The sequence below is a fragment of the Callospermophilus lateralis genome, chromosome 16, assembly GCF_048772815.1.
Source record: "Callospermophilus lateralis isolate mCalLat2 chromosome 16, mCalLat2.hap1, whole genome shotgun sequence".
In the NCBI taxonomy this organism is placed as follows: domain Eukaryota; kingdom Metazoa; phylum Chordata; class Mammalia; order Rodentia; family Sciuridae; genus Callospermophilus; species Callospermophilus lateralis.
In genome coordinates, this window is record NC_135320.1 from 83328014 (window position 1) to 83355267 (window position 27254).

Below are 27254 nucleotides of genomic sequence, written 5' to 3' on the forward strand. Positions count from 1 at the left end.
ATGAACATTGGAAAGTTATGTCCAAATTATTATACTATCTTTCCCATTCCCATACCCTCCCTTCCCTTCATTCCCCTTTGTCTAATCCAGTGAGATTTTATCTGCCCACCACATATTGTAAATCAGAATCCACACATCAGAGAGAACATTCAGCCTTTGGGTTTTTTGTTTGTTTGTTTTTTTGGTTTTTTTTTTTTTTTTTGGAATTGGCTAATTTCACTTAGCACGATGATCTCCAATTCCATCCATTTACCAGCAAATGCCATAATTTCATTCTTCTTTATGGCTGAGTAATATTCCATTATGTATATATACTACATTTTCTTTATCTATCATCTGTTGAAGGGCACCTAGGCTGTCTCCACGGCTTAGCTATTGTGAATTGAGCTGCTATAAACATTGATGTGGCTGTGTCACTAGAATATGCTGATTTCAAATCCTTTGGGTATATACCAAGGGGTGGGATAACTGGGTCAAACGGAGAAGAACCCAGACTCTATTCCCTCTATTCCTTTATCCTCGGGCTTGTGCCTCATACACCAAAATGGCTACTGCAGATCCAGCTGATGCTCACACACCAGGAAAGAACAAGATGAAAAGGGGCATTCTTTTTCTGTCCTTGAGCCTGGCGATCCTTTCTAGGCACCTCCAGAAGACTTCCTCCTGTGTCTCATGGACTAGAATTGGTCGGCCCACTCCCATGTTAGAGAATAGAGAAGCCATCGGTCATCTCTGGTGGGGTGGTGTCCACAGGGGTCATCAGCCCCTCCACGGGCACAACTCACTGCTCTCCCGAAGCCGCCCCACAGGGCCGTTATCTAAGCCTTAGGTAGAGCTGGGAGGCCTGGAGATGGAACTTGTGGGGTGGTGGCCGAGCACAGTGCACACGTGGGAAGAAGTGTCCAGGGGGTAGCTGGGCCAGAGGCCACCGCTGAGGAAAGCAGATCAGCCTGGGGAAGTGCATCCAGGAGTGCCCCGTGTGTGCCCCGTGTGTGCCCCGTGTGTGCCCCGTGTGTGCCCTGTGTGTGCCCTTTGTGTGCCCAGTGTGTGTCCCATGTGTGCCCTTTGTTTGCCAAGTGTGTGCCCCGTGTGTGCCCCGTGTGTGCCCTGTGTGGACCCAGTGTGTGCCCCGTGTGTGCCCCGTGTGTGCCCAGTGTGTGCCCCGTGTGGGCCCAGTGTGTGCCCCGTGTGGGCCCCGTGTGTGCCCCATGTGTGCCCCGTGTGTGCCCAGTGTGTGCCCCGTGTGGGCCCAGTGTGTGCCCCGTGTGGGCCCCGTGTGTGCCCCGTGTGGGCCCAGTGTGTGCCCCGTGTGGGCCCCGTGTGTGCCCCGTGGGTGCCCCGTGTGTGCCCCGTGTGTGCTCTGTGTGTGCCCCGTGTGTGCCCCGTGTGTGCCCCATGTATGCCCAGTGTGTGCCCAGTGTGTGCCCCGTGTGTGCCCCGTGTGTGCCCCATGTATGCCCAGTGTGTGCCCAGTGTGTGCCCCGTGTGTGCCCAGTGTGTGCCCCGTGTATGCCCAGTGTGTGCCCCGTGTGTGCCCCATGTATGCCCAGTGTGTGCCCAGTGTGTGCCCCGTGTGGGCCCCGTGTGGGCCCCGTGTATGCCCAGTGTGTGCCCCGTGTGGGCCCAGTGTGTGCCCCGTGTGTGTCCCGTGTGTGCCCCATGTGGGCCCCGTGTGTGCCCCGTGTGTGCCCAGTGTGTGTCCTGTGTGGGCCCCATGTATGCCCTGTGTATGCCCAGTGTGTGCCCAGTGTGTGCCCAGTGTGTGCCCAGTGTGTGCCCCGTGTGTGCCCCATGTGTGCCCAGTGTGTGCCCAGTGTGTGCCCCGTGTGTGCCCCGTGTGTGTCCTGTGTGGGCCCAGGGTGTGCCCAGTGTGTGCCCCGTGTGTGCCCCGTGTGTGCCCAGTGTGTGCCCCGTGTGTGCCCCGTGTATGCCCTGTGTATGCCCAGTGTGTGCCCAGTGTGTGCCCGGTGTGTGCCCCATGTGTGCCCTGTGTGTGCCCTGTGTGGGCCCAGTGTGTGTCCTGTGTGGGCCCAGTGTGTGCCCCATGTATGCCCTGTGTATGCCCAGTGTGTGCCCAGTGTGTGCCCAGTGTGTGCCCCGTGTGTGCCCAGTGTGTGTCCCGTGTGTGCCCACCTGTGTGTGCCCCGTGTGTGCCCCATGTGTGCCCCGTGTGTGCCCTTCCAGATCTCTCTGGCTGCTCTGAGGCGTGTGAACAGGAGGAGGTTGGGGGGAGCCTGGGGACCAGGTGGGAGGCTGCTGCAGAGGTCCATCTGCAGAGGAAAGGATGGGGCTGGGCTGGGCAGATCAGCCTCCCTCCCAGACAGCCCAGACACCTCTGTGGCCACCATCCAGCAGGCGGCAAGGCCAGGGGCCCAAACTCCCTGGGGACAAGAGTGCCCAGAGGAACTGCAGCCAGCTCCAGCACCCACGGCCGCTCCTGGGCGGGGAGAGGGTTCCTGATGACCACCTGGTCTGAGGCAGTGGGTCCCACAGCTGGAGCCGGGCGGGTTCCTGGGCGAATTCCTATCATTTCTCCAGGGGGACCGACAGGCAGGGGGAGAGGAGCAATGAAGACCAGAAGCCAGCAGCCTCGAGGAGTGGGAGGAGGTCATTCCCCAGGGACCCTGCCGTCCAGGGACCCTGCCTCACCTCACCCCCTGCACCCGCCCCCTCTCCACCTTTGTGGCCTGTCCAGCAGGACCGGGGCTCCTCGGGAGGGACTGTCTGCCCGTGGCCCCTGTGCACCACAGTCCGGGAGCTGTCCCTTTAAGAGCTGTCAGGGGGGGCTGGCCAAGCGGGGCTGGAGGTGGGGACAGAGGGAAGAAAGAAAAGAGAGAGAGAAAGAAGCAGGGAAAGTTTTTTTCAGAGGAAAATGCAGGGCTTGTCCTTCACCCTGACGTCAGATCTTGCTTTAATAAAACCCCCGAGGGCTTCAGAGGAAGCGTATCTGCGGCTCCTGATGGGCAGGGCCAGTCTGGGCCCAGCTCCCCTGAGAGGTGGCCGGACCCTCTGGGCTGATCCGTGGATGCCAGTGTCATTGACTTCCAGGCATGAGGTGGTTCCTGCCCTGGACGCTGGCGGCGGCGGTGACAGCAGCAGTGGGCAGCGTCCTGGCCATGGTGAGTCCTGCCTGGGGGGCTCTGAGAAGGGGCTCTGCTCCCTTCCCACGGTCCAGCTGTGGGGGCCCCGGGGCAGAAGGGCTGGAGTGGTGGGGCAGGGCGGTGCCCCCGAGGGGCACAGGCGAGGAGAAGGGGCTGGGTGTCAGTGGAACCTGGCGGCCTGAGGAACCGGGGGTGCTCTTGGGGAAACAACCAAACAGTCCTGCGCCCCCCTTCCCTCCTGAAGTGAGACGGAGAGGGGCCCTGCAGGCGGGCGTGGCAGGCGGGCGCTGTGTGACCTTGGGCTGGTCACTCACCCTGCTGGGCGGCATGAAGAAGGAGCTGTCGTGGGTGTCTGAAGTCTCTGTCGTGGTGTTGGGGGGTCTGCAGGAGGGGAGCCGGAGAGCCAGGATCAGCGGGAAGGGGACGCAGCTTTGGACACAGCTCCATGGAGAGGCAGGGCTGGGGACCCCCAGTTGGTGCTGTTCCCTGGGGCTGTTCTCCTACCTCCAGAGCTGGTAGCACCACGCCTGGGTCTCATCCACGAGGCCCCCACCTGCGTCCCAGGCACACCTGGGGGGGACCCAGGCTCTACCTCCCAGAGGCCAGGGCAGGAGACACGTGGCAGCCCAGGCCAGCCTGCTGGAGCCACAGTGGGCGGGCGGCACAGCCAGGCGGGTGCGGGGTGGCCAGGGGTGGGCGTCAGGGCAGCTGCTGACCGCGAAATGCCTCGGCTGGGGCGGGAGCCTATGCCAGGGCAGCGGGAGGCAGGAGGGGGACGTCAGGACTGCCTTGTGCCCAGGATCTCCTTGGGATCTGTGAATCTAGTCAGGGACCTGGAGCCTGAGGCTCCGCAGGAAGCTGGTTGCCTACGGGATTGAGGCCCCTGCGTCTGCTTCAGCTGGCTCTGAGACCTACAGCTGGCACCCAGAGCTGGCACCCACTGAGAAGTGGCCTCCCTGAGAGCTCGACGTGTGTGGGGACCTTGAGTGGCGGTGCCCAGCCCCAGAGAGGGGACACTGGCCCCATTTACAGTTGAGAGAATCGGGGACTTGGAGCGGGAATGGGACCTGCCGGCTCCTAATGAACAAGTGCTGGGGTTGGGGACACACTAGTTCTCGGGTGACAAATCCCAACTTCCCTCCAGAGCTTTCCCAGTTGGGGGAGCAGCGTCTCCTCCAGCCCAGAGCAGGCAGCCAGCCAGGGCAGCTGCTCAGGCCATGGGTGCAGGAGGGCAGGTGGCCTGCCTGAGAACGGGGGAGAGCTTCAGGGTGGCTGGAGAGCCCCAGGAGAGGGTCAGCCAGGGGCCCAGGACCTCTCCAGAGCCACTGGGGCTGGGGACGGAGGAGCTGGGGGGGGACAAGCTAAGGAGCCAAGAGACCCAGAGGTCCAGACAGGAAGCTGGAGAGAGGGCTGCCAGGGAGAGCTCCGGGACCCGGTGCCACACCATCCCCACCTGGGACCCGCTCCTCATTCCACCCTTGCTGGGGGACTTTGGGGCTCCCAGCACAAGGCCCAGCACCTGGGTTCTTCCAGCATCTGAAAAGCCCTGTGTGAGGATGTGGGGAGGGGAGGGGAAGGGATGAGCAGGGGAGGAAGGGGAAGGAGGGGAAGAAGTGGAGGAGAGGGACAGGAAGGGGGGAGGAGGGGAAGGGGAGGGGAGGGGAGAGGAGGGGGAGGGGGAGGGGGAGGAGAACACTCCCTTGCCCAGAAGCAGCGCCCAGCTCTATAGCAGAGCCCAAGCCTGGATTCCCACGTAAAGGGAGTGCCAGTCCCTTCAGGGTCCTGGAGGATTTTAGTGGAAAAAGTGATTTACAGTGTCCATATGGAAGAAAAAAATGGGCGAGATTGCCAAGAAAAATCTTGAGGAAGTAGAGCTGTGAGGGAGACTTGCCCATCAGATGAAAACCGAGCGCGAAGGTCCCGCCAGGGAGGGAGGAGGGGCTGGCCGGGACGGAGCAGTCCAGTGGGGGACCAGACAGGGACCAGGGACACACAGCCAAACAACCTTGGGAACTTAGGATATGATAATGGTGGACTACAAGTGGGACTTACTTCACCTCTCTACCCTCTCCTTCCTTTGACATTTATTGAGCACCCACCACCTGCTAAGATAAAAGGTCCACAGTTGGAGAGCCCTGCAGGTCCTATGCCAGTGTCCTGCATGGGACTAGACATCAGACTGCCCCAGTGCTCCGGGGCTCGTTCCCATTTCTTAAATTCACATTAAGCACCCCTAAATTCTTTCAGCAACAGTACATAATCATTCTTCTTTGTAGAGGTAAAAAAAGAAGTGCAGAGAGGTTAAGAAATTTGCCCCAAGTCACACAGCTTCCAGCTTCCCTGGTCTAAATACTTCTGCAGGAATGGGATGCAGGCAGTCCCTGCCCCAGTAGGAGTTTATAGGACAGAGAGGTGGAACAGGAGGGACAGAGTGATGTCATCCAGAGCAGAGAGGCCGGGTGCAGGCTGCCATCTCAACAGGACCCTCTGTCACATAGGACCTGTTAATCAGGGCCAGCAAGTCCCTGCCCACCAAGCTCTCTACTGCTGAGTCCAAGCACGTGACATTTGAGTGGGTCTCTCAGAAGCATAAAAGTGGGCAAACAAGTGCCCGGGAGGCAATGCCCAGGCAGATCTTGGGTCAGGGGAGTGCACAAGTGTAAGGTGAGGCTCAACACTCCCTCCCATCAGTGGGTGTGAGATGTGCAGCTGACTGAGTGTCTCTGTGTGAATATGGTGCATCCGAGTGCAGGAGCCTGTGAGTATGTGTGGTACGCAGTCCCACTCTCTACCCCTAGAGTCAGCTGCAGACACAGGCTCATTCCAGGTGTGGGAGGAGGGGCAGGCTAACTGGCTAACCAGCCTGGGATCAGTGCTGGGACTGATCAGTAAACACTCCCGGATATTGTGTGGGAAAATGGAATATGGATGGTGATGATGGTGGCAATAGTGATGGTGAGGGTGGTGATGATGATGATGGTTGTGATGTTGGAGATAATGGCAGTAAGGGTGGGGATGGTGGTGGTGGTGATGGTATTGGTGATAATGATGGTGGTGATGGACAAAATGGTGGTGATAGTGGTGGTGATACTGATGGTGGTAGTAGTGATGGGGTGGTGATAATGGTGGTTTTATTAATCTGATGGTGGTGATGTTGCTGGTAATGGTGGTAATGGTGAGAACAGTGGGGGTGGTGATGGTGGTGATAATGATGGTGATGATGATGGTAATGATGATACTGATGGTTATGATGGTGAGAGTGATGATGATGGTGATGATGATGGTGATAATGATGGTGATGATGATAATAATGGTGGTGATAGTGTGATGATGATGGTGAGGTTGGTGGTGGTGATGATGATGATGGTGATAATGATGGTGGTGGTGAGGATAGTGATGGTGGTGATGGTGATGGTGGTGGTGGTGATGGTGATGGTGGTGATGGTGATAGTATTGATGATGATAATGATGGTGGTGGTGGTGTGATGATGATGGTGAGGATGGTGGTGATGGTGATGGTGATGGTGGTGGTTAGGGTGGTGATGGTGATAAGATGGTGGAGATGGTGATGTTGGTGATTATGATGGTGGTGGTGATGGTGGTGATGGTGGTGATGGTGATAATGATGGTGATGATGGTGGTTATGATGGTAGTGATGATGGTGAGGATGGTGGTGATGGTGATGGTGATGGTGATGGTGATGTGGTGGTGGGGATGATGATGATGGTGATTATGATGGTGGTGGTGATGGTGGTGATGATGGTGATGGTGGTGGTGATGCTGAGGATGGTGGTGATGCTGAGGATGGTGATGGTGGTGATGGTGATGGTGATGTGATGTGGTGGGGGGGATTATGATAGTGGTGATGATGGTGATGGTAGTGATGATGGTGGTGGTGATGCTGAGGATGGTGATGGTGGTGATGGTGATGGTGATGAGATGTGGTGGTGGGGATGATGATGGTGATTATGATGGTGGTGATGATGGTGATGGTAGTGATGATGGTGGTGATTATGATGGTGGTGGTGATGGTGGTGATGATGGTAATGGTGGTGGTGATGCTGAGGATGGTGATGATGGTGATGGTAGTGATGATGGTGGTGATGATGGTGATAGTGATGATGATGATGGTGGTGGTGATGCTGAGGATGGTGGTGGTGGTGGCAGTGGTGACAATGATGGTGGGATAGTAAGAGCACTTCTGGTCAGGTCTGCCCTCAAGCTGGAGTCAGAGTGATGGGCCCTCCACACTGACTGTGCTTTTCACAGGTCGTGCACCTGCTTGTCCACGGACAGTCCCTGTGGTGGCCCCAGCCGTTTCCAGTCTCTAGGGGCGTGGCCATGCGTCTGCGTTGTCCTGCATGGAGGTTGGCTATTGCAGGGCGGGGGCAGCTGAGGACTCAGTACTGAGGGGGGTAAAAGCACCTGAGTTCTTAAGAAGAGCCCAGGAGCCTGTGTCCCCTCACACTGGATTTCAGATCATCTCTCCTCGACCACTGACACCCTGACGCTGACCGTCCACTTCTGCACTCCACAGACAGAGAGGGAGGTGGAGGGAGGAGGGAGCCAGAATCGGGAAAGAAGCTGGGCCTCTCAAAACGTGAACAAGGGACATTCCAGGGGATGTGATAAGATCGGCCCGCCCAGGTCTGGGATCTGCAGGCAAGTCCAGGCTCCCCCTCCACTGGGAAGGCCACACCTTGAAAGGGCCCCGGGGTGAGAGGAGGCAGAGTCCGGCACAAAGGAGAGGAAGGGGTCCCTCTAAGACCCCTGCCTTGAGTCTGGGAGTGAGAGGAGGGAGCCGGCCATGAGCCTGCCCAGGGCTGGGAAGGAGCTTGGGGGCCTAAGTGGACAGATTTTTTGAGAGAGCAGGGATTGAGCCCTGCCCTGGGGACAGAAGGTAGACTCACCTGCGTGGCTAGAAGGCCGCCAAGAAGCAGCTCATTGCCGCCATAGTCTGGAGCCCACTGGCCCGTTCTGGACGGACCCCTCATTCCACAGCAGCAGGGCCCCCAGGGGGCAGCGTCTGCAGGGGAACTGAAGGCTGCTGCCTCTGGAGAGAGCTCACTGGCCTTTGTACCCAGAAGGGTGTGTGTCGCGCTCTGGGGGCCCTCCAGACGAGCTTCCTCCCCAGAAGCTCCCCAAACCCGTTCTCCCTCTGCCCACGTCTCCCCTGTCAGTCCGCCAAGGCGGCTCCTGGTCTCTGGCCCCGAATCCTCAGAAAGCCAAGAAGCGTGAGAGCAGCTTCGGCCCCTGGGTCCCACGTCAGGCCCTGCCCCTGCTCTGCCTGCCCAAGCCGGTTCCCCAGCCTCTCCCCTGGCACGCCACCCGGGTCTTCTCCCCGGCTCATGGGGGCCCTGCACATGCCCCCACGCTCCTCCTGCCATCGCAAGCAGCCTCCCAGCGGGCACTCTGCTGGCTGTGCCCACCGTGGTCCACCTGCCTCCTGCCCCTGCCTCCTGCACACCAGCCCTTGCTAGGCGGCCACCTCGGCTCCTGCAGCCTTGGGCCTTTGCTGGTGCTGTCCCTCCACCAGTCCTGCTCCTGCATTCTTTCCTGGTGGCCCGACATGTCCCCCGCTCAGCCGTCCCTGTCTGTGCTGGCGCATCGTGGGGCTGGGAGCGTCCTTGTGGAGTGAGTGGATTCAGGGGACCGCGCCTGGTGGGAGGAGGGCAGGATGTTTACAGGGCAGGGACCACTGCCCTCCTGACAGGGGGGCTCTGCTGGGGGCGGGGGCATGGGCTGGGAGAGCCTGGACCAGATGCTCAGAGGACAGTGGCAAGCGCTGGCTTCGGGCTCAGTCCCTGAGTGTGGACCTAGGGGTCAGGAGCCCCAGCTCTAAGCAGGGGCTTTCTCCTCTGAGCCTCAGACAAGAAAAGGGGACAAGACGACCTGCTTGGCCTGTGCCCCAGGAGGGGTGGTACAGAGCTGCATCAGGAGGGGTGGCAGCACACGGCGGGGACAAGAAACAGCTCCTCTGCCCAGCTTCCGCTCCTTCTGTCACCTGGGCCACAGTTATCCTCTCTGAGATGGACACAGAGCCCTGTGACTGAGGGAAAGGACGCAGGTCCAGTGAGGAGCACGTAGGAAGCCACAAACAAAACCAAGATGTCCAAGTGCGTGGAATCAAAGGCTGCTGTCCTCCAGGTCCTTTCAGTTCTCAGCAGAGCCTGGTGGTGCCACATGGTTTGGGGTTGGAGCTGCCCACCATCCCAGTTTCTTCCTCCCCCTTTTTTTGCTAGTGGACGCCCTGTGCAGCTCTTTCTGTCCACAGCGACCACGTCCTGCTTCTGGCAAACTTCAGCTCATTTACGATCCCAGAGTCCACCGTGGACAGCCCTACTGTGTGCCATGGCTCCACGGGCTGTGCCACCATCTTGTTAAATTCCACCATAGCCCTGTGTGGGTGACAGGAGGCAGAGGAGACACAGTCCCATGCCATCCACGCTTCCAACACCACCAGATTTCCGAGCAAGGCTGGCGGGACCCGTTCCCAGGTCCGCCTGTTGTGTCAGCCCAAGCCCAGGGCCCCCTCCAGAAGAGGGGAGGTAGGTGCTCCAGCTCAAGTTAACAGATATTAACTTGAGACAATTAAGAAATTGTAACTCATTGTTGATGATTGTATGGGGGTTACAATTTTTTAAAAATTCCTCATACTTTAAAGATCCATTCTGAAGAATCTCAGGTAAATCACAGATGTCTAGGATTTGCAGATTTCCAAGAATAAAGAAGCATGTGTATGCATGGTAGCAAGAAAAGAAACAAGAGTAACAGGTGTTGTAGTTATCAAAGCTGGTGGTAGGTACGTGGGTTCATTATACCATTCTCCCAACCTTGTGAATATTAGAGCATGTATCTGGCAAAGAAGTAACACATTTCAAATTTGTATGTGCATATGTATATGTGATTATATACATGACATATTTAATCAATATTATATACTATGTGTAATATACAATTGTATCTTATAGATTAAAATATTGCATATTCTATATTATACAAAACATACATTTTATAAGTACAACTCTATATAATTAAATATAGCATCTACATATTGTCATACATAGTATAGAACATTCAATAGATATCAGTGCTTCTGTTGTGATTTCTTGAAACTCTGAACATGTGAAACCACCCCAGGCTGCCCTGGGGCCCGTGGCAGGGGCTGTGTGCCCACCCCACCCTAGCATGTGCTGGCTTCCTTCTGCTCTCTCCCTGACTCAGAGGAAAGGGCCCTCTCTGTGGTTCTGCCCTCAGCTCTGAGCCCTGCGCTTGGAAGGCAGCAGATGCTGCACCTGTGTAGGACAAGTGAGTGAACGAACATGTGAAAGAATGCTCATTATTTGGAAAGAAACCACTCCCTGCGAGCAAAGTCGGCTTCCCCCACTGCAAGCTCACCAGGCTGCGTTAGAAAAAATCTCAGCAAACCTTCTTTATCCCACCAGCCAGGAGCCTTCAGCTCCCGGACCTGCCAGCTGATCTGCAGGCTCTGGCAGTCTCAGTGATGGGTCAGTCCCAAAGCCCTCAGCCCAGGAGGACAGCCCCACCAGAGGTGCAGACCCACTGCTGAGAGGCGCTGGGAAAGAGGTGGCCTTCCCTTGTGGCCAACTCAGTCCTGAACTGAAATGAGAGAAGCCAGCAGAGGGCAGGCAGTGGCCTGGGCTGAGGCCGGCAGCCTTGCGCCCAGGCCATCTGCACCTGCCTCTTCCCCAAGGCCTCTCTTCAGTAGAGCTGTGAGCAGAAACTGCTGCCAGGCAGGGCACCCTGTTCCTGAAAGCCCGGGCTGTGAGCCCTTCAGGCCATTCCTGCCTCAACCCTGCCCCCTGGTGGAGCATCTGGGTCAGCCTCCCTACGGCCCGCAGTGAGATCTCCGTCCATCCTACTGTTCCCAGGCACAGAAGCCTGTGCTGGGCCCCACACAGGCGGGAAAGGGCAGCCCCTCCATGGAGAGTCCTGCAGCGGCTTTTCTCTCCTCTTCTGGGGCCTGTGGCAGCCTGGGCTCCACTCCACTCAGTTGGAACCCTCCCTGCAGGTGAGGGCCTGTCTTCACCCGAGCACCGGGTGGGTGGGTGATGGGCAGTGGAGGAAGGAATGGAGAAGGAGTAGAGCAGCATCAAAGCAAGGGCTCTGGAGGGACACAGGAGGCATATGCCACTTCCTGGCTGCTGGCCCTGGGAAAGTCACTAAGCTCTCAGGGCCTCGGTGTCCTCACGTATGAAATGGGGACAACACTAGTACCTGCTCAGGAGGGCCGCTGGAGGAGTGTCACCACTGCTGCCATTTTACAGCTGGGGGAACAAGCTCAGAGAGAGTGAGCACAGCCCAGGACCCAGAGCTGACAGTGGTGGAGTCGGGGGCTGTCACATGGGGTCCTCTCACTGCAAGTGCGCCCTTCCACTCATCCCGTGTCCTGGTCACCACTGAACCACGCACACCTCAGAAGAGAGAGGGACACTTCTTCCTCATTAATGGGACATGGCAGGTCCCGGGTGGCCCCCATGCCCACCACCAGGCAAGTACATAATGATGCACTAGCCCTCATGTGTGAAGGTCACATTGTATACTTGTTTCCAGGCCCATTTTCAGAGAGCTGAAATACACTATAAAACCCATGGTTACCTCTCACCTTTAAATATCATCTCAAAAGACAAATGCAGGATTTCTTACTGGGGCTCTATTTCTGTTCCTTCTCAGTGGAAATCAGCTTAAGTGTGCCCAGTAAGTATGACTGCAGGAATCAATTCATGGCTTTTAACCCACCTGGGGATTACCTTTAGTCCAGAGGGGTTAAATATGTGGCACTTAAGGGACTTATCTTTGGGAGCTACTCCTTTTTCTTTCCTTCCATTTTTTATGCATTTTACAAAACATCAAGGGAAAATACATGATCTTCAATTATCTGGGCAGGGCCTGCTTACTAAGCAGCACAAGGCCTGAGGAACCGCAGAGCGATTTGGGCATCACATCTCTGCAGGACTGTGCTGGGGTCAGTCTTAGGCTGTCGGGGGTAAGGCACAAAAGTGTTGGTTGTCCAAAAGTCAAATGTTTAAAAGGAGGTGAGCTGCAGCCTTATCTCCTCCCTCCCCTCTGCCAACTGAGGCAGTGACTCTTCCCTCTCCTGTGAGAATCCAAGGGTTGCTTGTCAGTGTGCAGGCTCTGAGCCGGAGGACGGCAGAGGTCCACCTGAAGCCTGGTGTGCAAGGTGGGATCCAGGGCCCGCATTTAGCAGGTTCCATAGGTCAGTGGTTCTCAAACTTTGCTGCCTTCAGAACTACCTGAAAAGATCCCAACGAACAGGCTTCTCCCCAGGCCACCTAATCAGGATCTCTGGGAGAGCGACTGGGCATTGGTGTGTAATGAAGCTCCAAGTGGTTCTAAGGTACAGGAAAGTCTGGGAACCACTGATGCACTTTGGTTCTGTTCGAGATCAGCCGACCTGGGTAGTGGAGGGGGCACTGAGAATCGAGGAGCGGGGTGAGGAGGAGCCTGAGTGCGGTGGGCAGGGTGGGGGGCAGAACTAGGCAGGACCCGCTGTGACTAAGCCAACCCTGGGCATGCTCAGGAAGCATCTTAGAGTCATCAACTCCATCCTGTCTTCCCCATAAACCCAGTGGAGTCTGCGGAGGGTCTGATTCCAGAAGCTCATCATAAAAGAGGCCCTCATGTGAACAGCTTCAACTTGGAAGGACGGAGGCTGCTTTCCTTTCTTCCTCTGACTTTCCCCAGACAACATTCTCTTTACCATGATTTTCCACTAGGGCCCAAGTGGCAGTGTGTTTGCAAAGATCAGTCTCCCACCTGCTCCACAGACACTGCCACCTCAGCTCCTGGTGCATAAGAGGGTGGTGGTCAGGACTCTTGGGGAAATGGCCAGGTTTGGGCACAATCATGCCTGTGGCTGGGAGAGCAGGGATGGGGTCCAATCCCCAGGGAAAACGAGAGCCTGGTAAAAGGGAACAAGGGCCCAGAGGAGTGTCCTAGAGTTTGAGTAACAGATCCAGCCTGCATAATGAGAGTACTGTTTACAAGATTCTGGGGACCCCAGTGTACACCCCCATGTACACACTATTTGTACACAACCCAGTATACATGCCCCATGCACATACCCAGGATCTCCACGCTGGCAAGGCAGTGGGACTGGGAGGGTCCCCAGCACTGCACAGGTATGGAGGGCCTTCCGCCTGGACTGTCTGGGAGCCTGTGGCCACTAGGTGGTGCCAACAGCAAAGGCTGGGTCAGAGGACCCGGGAGCCCAGCCCTCCAGCAGGATCCCTTAAGCCACCTGCCAGTCCCAGGGGAGGCTTCCTGTAGCTCTGTAACCCGCTGCGTGCCTCGAGGTCTTCAGGCAGGTACCTGGGAAGGGAGCTTTTCAGGGGCATTCGATGTGGAGACCCATGGAGTGGGTACCCACCGGCTCACCTCCTGCTCCAGCCCAGTCTGCATCCTATCCCTGTGCTGGGCACCAGGAAGGGGGGATGAGCAACTGCATCAGGGCAGGGGCTGTGCCTTGAGAATGTCACGGGCCAGGCCCAGCACGTCCCCATGCCTTATGCCCTCCACCCTCCCAACAGCTCCTGGGGGAGATGTTATTGAGCCCAGATTACTCTGAAAGTTCATGTGTGACTGGTCAGGTCCCATGTTCATTTATAGAGTCTCAGTGCTGAGAGGAGAGGTGCAGGACATGACATATTGAATATCAAGGACACTCTAGCTCTTTGAGGTCAGCAACCCCGCAGCCATCCCTTCCCCAGCAGGCCCCCGGGGAGCACTGCTGTGTGCCACCTTGTGTTTCAGGCACATGGCAGAGGCAGGGCCCAGACCCTGCCCTCAGCAAGTCCACCAACCCAGGGCCGAGACAGCTCCAACCCACCTGGCTCTCAGGGCAGGAAGGCATCATCGCTTCTGCCAACGAGTGCTGACAGCACAGGGACCCTCAGAGATGGCCAGGGGAGTCCATGGAGCTGCCAGGCGTCTAGTGCCACAGCCCTGCAGGGAAGTGCCTCCCTCCATGGAGTCAGAAAGTCAGCCAGCAAAGCCAAGTGACCGTCACTTTCACAGTATTCAATGCCACCTGAACAAACCACCCCTGTCTAATGCCTGCTTCTCCATCAGCTTAAGTACAGGGAAAGCTTAGATCCATATTTCAATGCCTAAAATTTAAGAGAAGCTATTACTAGCTCAGGAAATGGTTGTTCACTGAATGAAAGAGCCCAGAGGAGGCCAAGGTCAAAGTGGGTGAGCAGGAGTTACGAGAGGCATTTGGGTCTAGACCTTGACACAGACTGTGTCCATGGCCACTTTGGGTCTGTTCCCTTCTCAAGAAGGGAAGATAAATTTGTGTGAATAACCCAACATCACCCGGCCTATATATAACCATGAAATGCAGATTTACAAGCCACATAGAGTAGGGCCCCTCTGCGTCCTGACAGAGGGAGACCCTGGAGCCCAGCAGAGCCCACCCTGCTGCCCCACAGAAGCCCTGGCCTCACCTCTGTTCACCCCGGAGTTCAAGTGTCACGGTTGAGCCCTGGAGGATGCTCTGTGGCCTAGAAGTGGCAGAACCAGCTCCTGCCCTTGCTCTGCGTCCTCAGGGCATCCTCTTCCTCCCAAGGCCTTGGTCTCCTCTGGGACCTAGAGTGAGGGGCCTGGATGGGATTCAGGCGGCAGCCAGGGAGGGCAGAATCCCAGAGGCACAGAAAGCTCAGAGCTCCAGACACCAGGGCCGTCCACCAGCCCAGCCTTCAAGGCCGCAGTTTCTCCTTTCAGCTGTCCCTTTTGCCACTGTACGTTTGCCAGAGTGAAGATGAACTTGCTGACCAGGTGGTGGGAACAGCGTGTTGTGGGCTGCCGGTGGGAGGGGTGGAGTGAGACCCATCACTCTGACTGCAAAATGAAGACTCTTCTCTAGGGGTTTGCTCTAGCAGCTGAGCCCGGCCCACCTCCCCGGGGGCTAAGGAGATCCGGACGCAGGGAGCTGAGGTCACGTTCCTGTGGCTGCAGCATGCTCGCCTTTCTTGATAGCCAGTGGCAATATCAGGCCTGGCCCAGCCTGGGCTTGAAGAGCTGTCATCGGCTCAGCTGGGACCCAGGAAATCAGCAGAGGAAAGACGGGGCATCTTGAATGCAGGGAGCACCGTGGGATACCAGCCAGGTCACTGCAGTGCGACTCTCTTGTCGGCAGGCCCTCAGCTGCCCAAAGCCTGGGCCCCCTCCTCTGTGACCTGAGACCACCTCCCCTGCCACTGGGAGTGTGAAGATGAAAGGGAAACAGGAAAGACAGTCAAAGAGAAGGCAAGCGCGAGCCAACGTCCAACTGGGCCCAGCACTTTTCAGAGATCTGGGCTCCTGGGCCTTATTTTATTGAAAAGGAAAGAGACGCTTAACTATCAAATGCAAGGTGGAAAGTCTATTAGATTCCGACACCGTGAAGATGGCAAGGTGGTGGCAGGGCCTTAGGGCTTCTATCCCCTCCTCAGCAGCCCCCCTCACTGCTGCCTTTCCCCCACAGGCCCTCGCTCCGGCCCCCACAGCCATGACCTTCACCCCAGCACCGCTGGAAGACCCAACGGCAAGCCCTCAATTCTGCAAGTGGCCGTGTGAGTGCCCGCCATCCCCACCCCGCTGCCCACTGGGGGTCAGTCTGATCACAGACGGCTGTGAGTGCTGCAAGATATGTGCCCAACAGCTTGGGGACAACTGCACAGAGGCTGCTGTCTGCGACCCCCACCGGGGCCTCTACTGCGACTACAGTGGGGACCGCCCGAGGTACGCAATAGGAGTGTGCGCACGTAAGTGAGAGCCTCCGCACCTTCCACCTGGCCCCAGGGCCCCAGCTCTGGCCCGGGGCCCCTCGCCCTTGGCACCCTTGCAGGCAGCCATTCATCTGGCCAGGCCTCAGCTTGGCAGGAGGCACCCCCAGCCCAGCCCAGCCCATGGTGAGAAGCCACAGGGCAGGTCCCTCCTGGGGAGAGGGGCGATGCCCATGTGCCTTTCATCTCTACACCTTGACTCCCGGCTCCCTTCTCAGTCTGGAAACGTCCTTCTCTGGCAAGGAGTTTCCCCAGCAAAGACCTGTTCTCTTAGTGGGTGGCACCATCCCAAGGGATGTCAGGTCACTTCAGAGCGCCTCACCCTTTAGTAATATTATAAATTAAAACAATATGGTTAAATCCAGTAGGCTTGAAATAATGAAAACCAGCAGCCTGCAACCACCCCTTCCTACCAACCACGTTCTCTGGGTTACTTACAGTCACTTTTAACTTTCTTAGATTTTCCACCGAGTGACTCATGCCTTCTGCTGTATTTTAACTGGACTGATATGTCAATTTTGGATAATATGTTAATAATCCTATATGATAACTGATGACTTAGCTCCTCATTGTCTTCTAATACATCCCTTTTCTTTCAATGTCATTGCCGTAATTTGGGGGTATACAATAATTAGTATTTTTAACATTATGAGTACGGGAATAACGTTCACTACAGTGTAAGATAGTATACTTGATTGAATTTCTGTTTTACAATGCCTAAAGTGTTTCCTGGAGTTTCTAATTGCCTTTGCTTTTTTCTTTGCTCTTGGTCTTTACATCATCCTCGTGTATTTGTTTGCTCTTCAAGTGTTTGCTCCACTGTGGGTACCCTGCTCTATTTTGTTTTCAGAGACTGCCTCTCTAGGGCTTTCTGACCTACTTCTGGACTTGTATTTCCTTAATTTGACTCCTGTAAGCATTGTCCATGGTACATGTCCTAGCAGGATGAAGAAAGGTGCTTAACCATCATGCCCCAGCAGCCTAACTTCTGAAGAGTTCTATGGACTCTCATAAATCCAAGAACTCCCTTCTTCCCTTAGTGCTGAATCAAGACGTCCCCATAATTGAAACTCCACATACAGCCCCTCACAAATTCACACACAGTACAGTCTCTTATCCCCAGATAGCACATTACACTTCTTGAGGTGGGTTGCTGGTGAGGGCTGTGCATATAATTACAAGTCACGCAACCCTGTCCAACCCTCGTGGTTAATTTATGGCACTTTTCTCGTTTGATCATTAGTTTGTTTTCAACTTTCATTACAAGACATGTCTTTGACTTTGCAAGCAGGCCCCTCTGCTTCCTCTATCCTTCCAGTCTTTCTTCTTTTACTGAGACTCATTAATAGTTCCACAAAACAGTGTGTTCAAAGAGAACTTTCGACCTGACCTGTACAGAAGCATCCAACATATCGATTCAGATATTTCTTCCTGATCCCAGTCCAGACTTACTGAATCGCATCCTTCGGAAGCAGAGGTGGGAATCTGTACCAGGTGTTTCTCAGGGATGCTGAAGTTCAAGAATGACGGCTAACACAAAACTAGGAGGGGAAACTGGCCCAGCCTCCTTGTGCTAGAGCCGCTAGAGTTATATGAGACTGTCTCATAATTCTTCTCCATTGTTCTTCAAGGTCACTCAAAGGGCAATTCAGTTCATGGCCATTGTACTAATCCCTGGAGCTGTATTACAGTCTTGTCAATTACCAGGCATCAAAGCTTTATAAGTATTCTCTCCTGGATCCAGAGGCTGCCTCTCCTGCTTACCTCCTCCACCAGGGCCTGGAAGCCCCCTTCCCCACCCCTCCTCCTGCCTGTACATCTCAGGTCCTGCCTGCACCTGCTCCAGCCTCTGGGCTCCCTGTCACCATGAGCCTTTTATGTGTCTCCTTGCCATTTATTTGGGAAAACAAACAAACAGAAACTGTGGTCCTGAGAAGATTTGATTGGGTCTTACCATTACCAAGGCTTATCTGGACGTGTAGGTTTGCAGACACTGGAATAAAGTTAAACAGGTGCCACCGAACTTCAGGGGCTTGGAATGTTCATGTTCATTGTCAAGTCCCAAAGGAGCTGCGGCAAGAGGCCTTTTTTATTATAAACTTATTTGAATACTGAGATATTTTGCTCAGGTACTTTATTCTCCACTTTCACCCCACATATGCACACATGTGTGCGCGCACACACACACACACACATTATGTATATAACACATATGTGTATATAACACATCACATGCAAACCCATACACACTCACACAGACACACACACCAACTCACTAATGTTCTACTGACTGTTGTCCTGGAAACACTGCCGCAGTGTAGGAGCTTCTGAAACCCCAATGCAAGAAAGAAGAGAAGCCAGGCTGAAAGCGTAGAGAGGATGACACCTCTGAGCCAGAGACAATAAAAAAGTCTGGTCCAACAGTCCCTCCCACCAGGGTCAGCTCAGCCAGCAGAGGGTCCTAAGATGACATGCATCTGCCTTTGGAGATTTTCATGTAATTATGTCAGGATGAGGCAGTCATAAAAATGAGCCATTGCGAAGCTGGCACTCAGAGAGGATGGGCGGGACCATGGAAAACTGCCAGCTGCCAGCTTTGGCTGTCTGAGGTCACCCCCTGGGGACCTCAGCCCTGGTGGCTGGGGGAAAAGTGAGCTTGGTCTTGTCCGGTCTGCTCAGTTTTCAAGAAAACCCAGAAGTCTCGATTTGTGTGGTGTGCCTAAGTTGGCAAGACATTCAGAATGTTTTTTAAAAACACTCGGTGGGCCAAGCTAAATGCCCCCGTGGGCAGAGCGTGACCTCTGAGTTAGCCCGCTTGGCTATTTTGGTTGCACAAACACTGCATCTAATGCGGCTGGGTCAGCCTGAGGGCAGGGTGTTTGGTGGAAGCGTCAGGATGTTCACAGGCACCGGCTGGGGTTTCCACCCTGGCCCCGCTGCTGGCTAGCTACGTGTCTGTGGGCAAGTGTCTGTGGGCACGTCGCTCGGGGGTTTGAGGAAACCAACCTCGGGAGCCAGGAGGAGAAAGGGAATGCATCCGCCCACGGGACCAGCGCTCTTGGTTTTGCTTGTTTGACTCGCCTTTTCAGAAATCATCTCAGTCCTGTCTGGGGTCATGATCAGAGGAGGGACAGGTCTGGTTCCAGTCCTGGCCCCGGCCCCAGTCTGAGGCGGGGAACAGTAAAGGCAGACATGGTCTTTGGAGCTGGCCAACCGAGGTGGGATCCCACCTGTTACTGGTGCTAGCTAGTACTAGTAAATGAGTACTAGCAAGGGCTTGGGCAAGTTACCCAGCCTTTCAAGTCCCAGTTTCCGGGAAATGACCAAGAGCACCACCTCTCTGGGTGGTTGGGTTGCGTCCCCACATCTGGGGATGGGTCACCCACAGCCACTGCACACCCCATCTCCACCGGGGTCGGCTCATCACAGCTGGTGGCAACTCCCCCCACTTCCCCACCCACAGGTCCAAGGAGACCAAGGAACCTTCCAGACTTAGTGGTTGTCAACCTTGGCCGCAAACTGGATTCGAAAACACCAAGGATAACATAAGCCAAACACGGAGGTCCCCTCAGATTCCATGTCATGGGATGGGCACCCGCAGTTCCCTAGGTGCCTCTGCGCGTCCCAGGGAGCCGCGGTGCAGAATCTCTGTGCAAGGCCAGGCCTGCCCCACCGCCTTCCTCCAGAGTCCCACACGGGGGCGGAGCCTCAGTCTCACCTGCACTCGCCGTCCCCACACTCACAGACTCACACACACTCTCAAACCCCCCTCACACACATTCACACTCCTGTTCACAGAGTCCCACACACATGCACTAACACACATGCCCATGCCCACACCACCCCCACACACAATCACACAAATACTATCACACTGCCCTCACACACACTCACACCCCTGATACACACATCGTCAAATGCACACTCACTTTCACACACACACCCATACAACCCTGACACACTCACACCCTCATAACACACACACCTACACATTCACACAGTCCCAGTCACTCACACTTACTCTACATACATTGAAAGACACTCACCCTCCCATAACACACACACCTACACACACAGAGTCAGAGTCACACACACACACACATAGTTTCCCTCCACACACACTCACTCACCCCCACAGACTCACACTTGCACTCTTCTTCCTGGAGGGGGCGGGCTCGGTCAGGGTGACTCAGTGCAAAGCTGAACAATGCACTCCTGCCCGCTCCTAGCTCCTATCGGCATGCTTTTCTTCCTTTCCCATTTCCTCTCCTCGCCTGGTGGAAGGAAAGGGCTGTGGGGTCAGAGCCAGGGGGCTGGAGTCCCAGCTCTCTCATTCACCAGCTTCTGGCCTGGAGCAAATGAATCACTTGGCCTCCTGGACCTTTCCTGTCTGCAAATGAAGAACATAAAACTCTCTGATGAAGTCACTGGGAGACATGAGTGAGGTCACACCTGGGGGTATCTGGCACCAGACCAGATGGCCAGGACATATTGGAGTCCTGCCTCACTGCTCCTCCCCCATGGGTGACCACTCCCTGGAAAACAGCAGCCAGCAAGACTCATGCACACTGAACCCGCTTCTCGCTCTGGCCACCTTGGGGAGGGGACTGCACCTTGTTGAGGTGGTCTCGCTGTAGTTACAGTGACAGTGATGATGTGCTTCCCTCTAGGAGAAATGACTCCACGCCTGCCGCAGAGGAGACCAGGCCCCACACTGGAGAGAGGATGATTACTATGGACACCCCTCCCTAGCAGAACCAGGGACAGGACAGAACCACAGGCAGGCTGCACATCCCTCCTCTGATGGGCTCCTTACTGCCTGGGGACTCTGCTCTCAGGCAGCAAATGGCATCAAGCATGACTTCTGGCCCCGCAGCCCATAAAACCCTCCCAGAAGTCCAGGTTCATGCCAACTCCATGGCTACTCAGATGCCAACCCCGACACTCACATCAAGACTCAAATCAGCCTACCTCAAACCCTGCTCCTCCAAGGAGGACAGAGAGCACCGCGCCTTCCAGGGAGCCTGCTCCTCACACCCCTCCACCAACCAGCGGGGCCCTTCCCACGGCCACGGCCCCTCCCTGGTTCCAGTCACCACTCACTCCTGCCTCTTGCCAGGGCTGGGCTGGCCTCCCATGCTGCCCTTCACCCCTCTTTACTCTGTTCTCTGCTGGGTACCACACAGGTTCTTGTGACGCATAATTCACGCCAATCGTGAAAGTTACTTATCAAACACCTACTGTGTGTACAGCATGGTTCTAGGCTGTAACTGCTCTGCATTCTCCCCTGAGCCTCCATTCTCTCTGGCCTGATCGCCTACTCCCCACCCTCTTTCTTCCTGCACCCCAGTTTCCTCCCACCTGTGGTGTGAGCCTTTTCTTCCTGAAGCTCCTCCCCCAGCACCTGGGCTGACTCACACCTGCCCTCCTTTGGTTTGGGCAGAACCATCCTCCGCTCACTGAGGCGTCCCCGGCCGACCCGGTTTCAGTTCAAAGCTGTTCCCAATCATCCCTCCCGCCGCACTCTTCCCCGGGCAGAGGGATACGGCACCTAAGCCACTCCATTCGGAAGCCCCGAAGAGAGAAGTGGGTTTCCGTGTGCTAGCTTGCCTGCAGGTCTGCTCTCTCAGCACACGGCCCTCTGGACCAGTACTGGGCTGTGTGTCGATGCCACAGGGAGCAAGCTGCCCTGTCCCTCTGCGTCTGTACCCTCTCACCACAGCGCTGGTCCCTTAGGGGTGCTAGCCGCAGCTAACGACCTCTCACACCCCAGGTCCTCAGTCCTCTCCGGCCCCTGCTCTCCGGGTGTGCCCACCCTGGACAGCTCCCTGTGCCCTGGCACCGTGGAGCCTGAGCTCGGAGGGTCCAGCAGAGCCCGGGCCACACAGGCAGCCCGGGCCCAGAGCCCTGTGCCTCCTGAGCCTGACCTGGCCGCTGGCTGTGTTTGCAGAGGTGGTCGGCGTGGGCTGCGTGCTGGACGGGGTGCGCTACCTCAACGGGGAGTCCTTCCAGCCCAACTGCAAGTACAACTGCACTTGCATCGACGGCGCGGTGGGCTGCACGCCCCTCTGCCTCAGCACACGGCCCCCGCGCCTCTGGTGCCGCCGCCCGCGGCGGGTGAACTTGCAGGACCAGTGCTGCGAGCAGTGGGTGTGCGAGGACGACACCAGGAGGCCACGCAAGACCACGCTGCGGGACACCAGCGCCTCGGGTAGGTGCGGGCCGGCAGGGGAGAGACCTGGGGTGGCGGGTCACAGAGCTCTCTGCCTGTGAATGGCTCCAGGCGCCCACTGTCCAATTCACAACACACTGATTGTGACTTTAGGAAGTCACTCTCCCTGGGGCCATAGGTCCCCACTTGTAAAATGGAAATTAAGATTTTTATGCTGGGATTCTCGCAATATAAAAAGAGGAAGCACTTTGTAAGCTTCGTAAAGAACAAAGTTTTTTCAGAGGTAAACCCTTGTTATCCCACCTGAGTGCTGGGGGCACTAGAGGCAGCGTGAGAGCTCTGGGAAGGGAGGCCCGAGTGGCAGGTGCCAGGGCAGAGGCATGGGCCTCCTTGAGGCTCCAAGGTGTCTTGAGGTCCCCAGCTATGGAGGATGGGTGGGCAGGCTGAGCCAGGAAAGCCAGAGAAGAGGAGGCGGAGGCAGGGATGGGCCTGTGTGTTTTACCACTGTCTCCTGGAGTCTAGGCCAGGGCCAGGGTCCTGTGGGCGGGTGGCTAGTGAGGCTCTGAGCTGGGCGGTGGGAGGCAAGGCACGGAGGTCGGCTTGGCTTGAGTAGACCGAGGTCTTGAGATGCGTCACTGTGGGGGTGAGGGAGGGGGGTAGAGGTGACTCCTGGGACTTGTCACTGCTGAGGAGAGAAGAGAGAGACTGGACACCTCTGGAGGGAGAGCTCTGCCCGCTGTGAGAGGACGTGAGAGAGGCTGGGGCCGGCTGGGAGGAGGAGGGTGGGCAGAGAGCCCTCTCAGGGAACCCGCCTGAGCTTCCGAGGGCAGGGTGGCAGGGCGGCAGGGCCCAAGGACACGACACAGAGAGACATAGAGGGCCTGGGGCAGAGCTCTGCGGAGGCTGAGCTTTGAGAGGCGGACAGAAGAAGAGATGAGGAGAAGAACGTCAGAGAAAACCCGGGCGCTTGGCGCCATGGGAGACAGGAGGGGACGCTGCTGGGGGACAGAGCCTCCTAAGCAAGGGGACATGAGGCAGTGAAAACTGGAAATGGGGTCAGGAGTTGCAAGTGTAGTGGGTAAAACCCCTAAGTGCGTGAGAGTGTTCGTGTCTCAGCCTTGGCGGCCCTTGGGGCTGGAGAACTACTTCCTTATGATGGGGGGCTGTGCAAAGGCGTAGGCTGTCCCCGTGTCCTGGCCTCTGGATGTCAGTAGCAATTCCCACCCAGAAGTTGTGATCATCCAGAACATCCCAGGGCTGCCAACTGTGCCCTGGGGGACAGAGCTGCCCGGCTCAGGAGCGGGTCCCTGCAGGTGGGAGAGGCAGCAGGGAAAGCCTGGTCCTTAGCAGACCCAGGGTGTCAGAGCAGTTGTCCCACACAGCCCCCCCCCAGCAGGGTCACAGAAGAGTCACTGGGCGGTGGAGGGGGCCAGAGGCTGTCCGCCAGTTGTGGTCTAGTGACCCCATTACAACAGCACAAACAGAGCCCCTGCAGCGCTGCGGAGGTGACCCAGAAACCAAAGCCCTTTTATCCTCTAGGCAAATCCTTTCTCACCACCCCCAAGATGCTGGCAGCCCCCCTCAGCCCAGCCCTGCCCTCTCTGTGAGCTTTCCCTCTGTGGACATCCCTGCCCCCAGTCTCGTTCATTCCTGTGTCTTTGGGGGGGCGCCTGCACCCAGGAGCTGGGGTCTGAGTGTAGACGCGGCTTCCCTTCTTGATCCGCTTCTCTCCAGCTTATCTTCTTCCTTCAGCTGCCCCCACCCCCATGCTCGTGTCCTTGGCTCCCTCCTCTCCCCCCACTCTTTCTTTCTCTTCCTTTTGTCCTCCCCTCCTTCTCTCTCGTCTGGGCCCTTCCGTCTGTCTTTCCATCCCTCCCTCTCCGCCTCTTCGGTTCTCTCTGGCCTCCTGCGCCTGGGTGTCCAGTGGGACCCTCACCTGCGAGTCTGTCGCACCTTCCTGTGGGCAGCTCTCTGTCCCGCTGGCTTTTCTCTGCCTCTTTCTCTGGTTCGCTACCCCCTGCTCCTCGGATGACCACAGCGCACCGTGTGCAGAAGGTGGGGCGTCTGTGAGCACAGACCTGTCCCCGAGTCGGTGTTTGTGTGAGTGACAGCCAAGTGCCCACACATGCCCACGTGGATGGGGGCTACTAAGGGCCAGGGACAGCTGGAGCATGCTTGTGTGTGTGACATTCCCTCCTCCATCCCAGCCCTGGGAGAGACAAGCTGTGGTTGACCCCATTTGTAGAGGCGGGGCTGGGCGCAGAGTGTGAGGGAGCTGTGGGCAGCAGGGCCCCGTGATCCCACGTAGTTTATTGTCTTAGCCACGACACTCTCCACGTGACCTCAGTGAAACATCAGGTGCCCAGATGTAGGTCCTCACCTTTGAACTTCCCCAGAATCAACTTCATCTTGCAGGGGCGGGGACAATGTCTTGCTAGCCTCTCATTCCCAGAACCTAGCAGGACACTAGGCATAGGTTCAGTCCAAACCTGCACCCCATGGTCCTAGGAGCCCCCCAGGGCAAATATGGTTCCAATGTGGTAGATTGGAGGTGAAGGCCAAGTGAGTGTGAAAAGATCACCCAGCTTGGAAATGGTATAGAAGGATTTGAACTTGGGTCCACCTGTCTTAAAAGATAATTTTCCTTCCACGCACCCTCCTCCAATCAGAAAATTACAAGGACCTCAGAAAATGTCCCCCCCTTCCCAGGTACCAGTGCTGATTAGAAACCAACTTGCCCTCCTGGGAGAGGGACAACCCAGTTCTCTCTCTCTCTCTCTCTGAGTTTTGGGGACCCCCACCTTCCTCCTGTGGAGGTGGTGAGGGCTGGGGCTGCAGACTCACGGGCACTCTGGTCTCTCTGCAGAGGCTGCAGGTGAAGTGGAGCCCTGGCACGGGAACTGCATAGCCTACACCAGCCCCTGGAGCCCCTGCTCCACCACCTGTGGCCTGGGGGTGTCCACTCGGATCTCCAACATCAACGCCCGGTGCTGGCCCGAGCAGGAGAGTCGCCTCTGCAACCTGCGGCCGTGTGACGTGGACATCCGTCTGCACATCAAGGTGGGTCCAGAGCAGGGGCAGGCGTTTTGAACAACAGACGAAGCTGACCTTGAGCTGGCTACTGGGCTTCCTCATGGGGCCACTTGTAGGATGGGAATAATGAAGCCCACCCAGTAGGCCTGGGGTAATGTTAGTTATTAGGATGATGTGGACACCAAGACAGGGCGTCGTGAATGTCACTCAGTGGAAGCTTTTGTGACAACCATCTTATTAGAGTCAAGGTCACTGGGAAGGAATTCAGGGACGCTCCACAGTGCTCCTGTAATGATTTCAAGGGACCCCATGGGCTCACCTCCTCCCTCTGCTCCTGCTAGCCCAAGCCCACCCACATGGGCACACAGGACAGTGTGTGGTGACAGGAGGAGCACTGTACAGGGTCTGGGACACTTGAAAACACGTCTGTGCTGTTAGTTACCCAGGGCTGGGACTCATCCTTGCGTCTCTGGGCCTCAGCCCCCTTCATCATAATGGAGCTGGTTTCTAAGATAACAGGAATGGAGCATCAAGGTTCTAGTGGGCCACAGGACTCTGAGCCCCTTCCCAGAACTGGACATGGATCTTACCTGCCTCCTTCAACATCCCTCACTCACGCCTCAGGCCTGAGGTCACATTGGAAGCAAAGAAAGCTCCATTTCGGGAGTACAGAAGGTTTCTTGGGGATGCGGAAGAGACGCAGGCCCTGTAGATGCCCCCTGGCTTCCCACCACCCTCATCTGACTTCTGACATTGCTCCTGTGCATAGGACAGCTCCCAGGTCATCTCCTGGGGGTCAGCTGGAGGCAACCCTCGTCTCCTTCTCCCCTCCCTCTTGGCCTTCTCCTTCATCCTCTGAGCACCTCCCCTGTTGGGCTGCACTGTGTCCTCTGTGCTTGGTGCAGAGCAGGGACTCAGTGGACGTCTTTAAATGGGACACCTGGATGGGAAGTGCCTGCAGCAGGAGAGTGGGGCAAGGCAGCTCTACAGAAGCTAAGGCCAGGCCCTCGCTGGAGGCAGGGGACTCCTTCCCAGTTTTGTCTGCATGATTCGGTGCCCTAAGTGGGTTCCCCAAATTGCATGAGCTCCACATACCCTGGGGATTAACTTAATAGTGCCTACTATGTCTAGGCATGGAATTATCCCAGAGAGACATAATAGAGCCCCAAATCTCAAGTGGCCCAGAGCCTAATGGAAGGATGGAGTTCCTTTTAAACAAATGTCAGTCCAGTTGGATATGTTGCATGGTAAGTGTGCCAGAGGCTGTGGACGGCAGAGTGGGGGGTTAAGGTAAGGCAAGCCTCTGACCATGGGGTCTGCATTCTAGCACTGCACCTGGCTAGCTGGGAACTGGGTTCACTGAAAGGGCTGCCAGAGCTTCCTGTGCTGGTGAAACTGTGTGAAAGGACATTGGCAGGCTGAAATGCAGGACAGAAGGGAGATTGCAGGCTGTGGAATACTGTCCAGCAGGGCAGTCAGTCCCTCCTGTGACCCGACTGGGCATCCCCTGAGCATCCCCTGCTGAAAGATCCCTTCCTTTCCTTCAGGCAGGGAAGAAGTGTCTGGCCGTGTACCAGCCAGAGACGCCCGTGAACTTCACCCTCGCAGGCTGCGTCAGCACACACTCCTACCGACCCAAGTACTGTGGGGTCTGCATGGACAACAGGTGCTGCATCCCCTACAAGTCCAAGACCATTGATGTCTCTTTCCAGTGTCCAGAGGGGCCTGGCTTCTCCCGCCAGGTCCTGTGGATCAACGCCTGCTTCTGCAACCTCAGCTGCAGGAATCCTAATGATATCTTTGCTGACTTGGAATCCTACCCTGACTTCTCAGAAATCGCCAATTAGGTGTGCACATCATGGAACTGGGGGTCGGGCTCAGTGATGGCAAAGCAGCTGGCCCCTCTGGGGCCAAGAACTTCACACTGAGCCATCAGATTTTGTCTATTTCTCCCTCACTTCTAATTACCCTGATCTGGGCTCTTCTTGTCTTTGACTACCAAATGACCCATGATGGTGCTGCTCAGGTCCACACAATTGGTCCCTTCCTTGGTGACATTCAGCATCACTCCAAAGAAAATACTTATCTCTAGCTATTCCGGACAAGCCCCGAGCCTGATCCAGCCGCCCAAGTCATCAA

General features: G+C 56.3%; 1 protein-coding gene across 1 annotated transcript; it reads left to right on the plus strand.

Moving 5' to 3' along the window:
• Positions 1 to 3050: 3050 nt before the first annotated feature.
• On the plus strand, positions 3051 to 26962 carry Ccn4 (cellular communication network factor 4). Its single transcript, XM_076835783.2, has 5 exons — positions 3051 to 3119; positions 15610 to 15889; positions 21861 to 22121; positions 24949 to 25142; positions 26663 to 26962. The coding sequence occupies exons 1-5, from the start codon at positions 3051 to 3053 to the stop codon at positions 26960 to 26962; spliced, it is 1104 nt and encodes a 367-aa protein (XP_076691898.1).
• Positions 26963 to 27254: the final 292 nt, after the last annotated feature.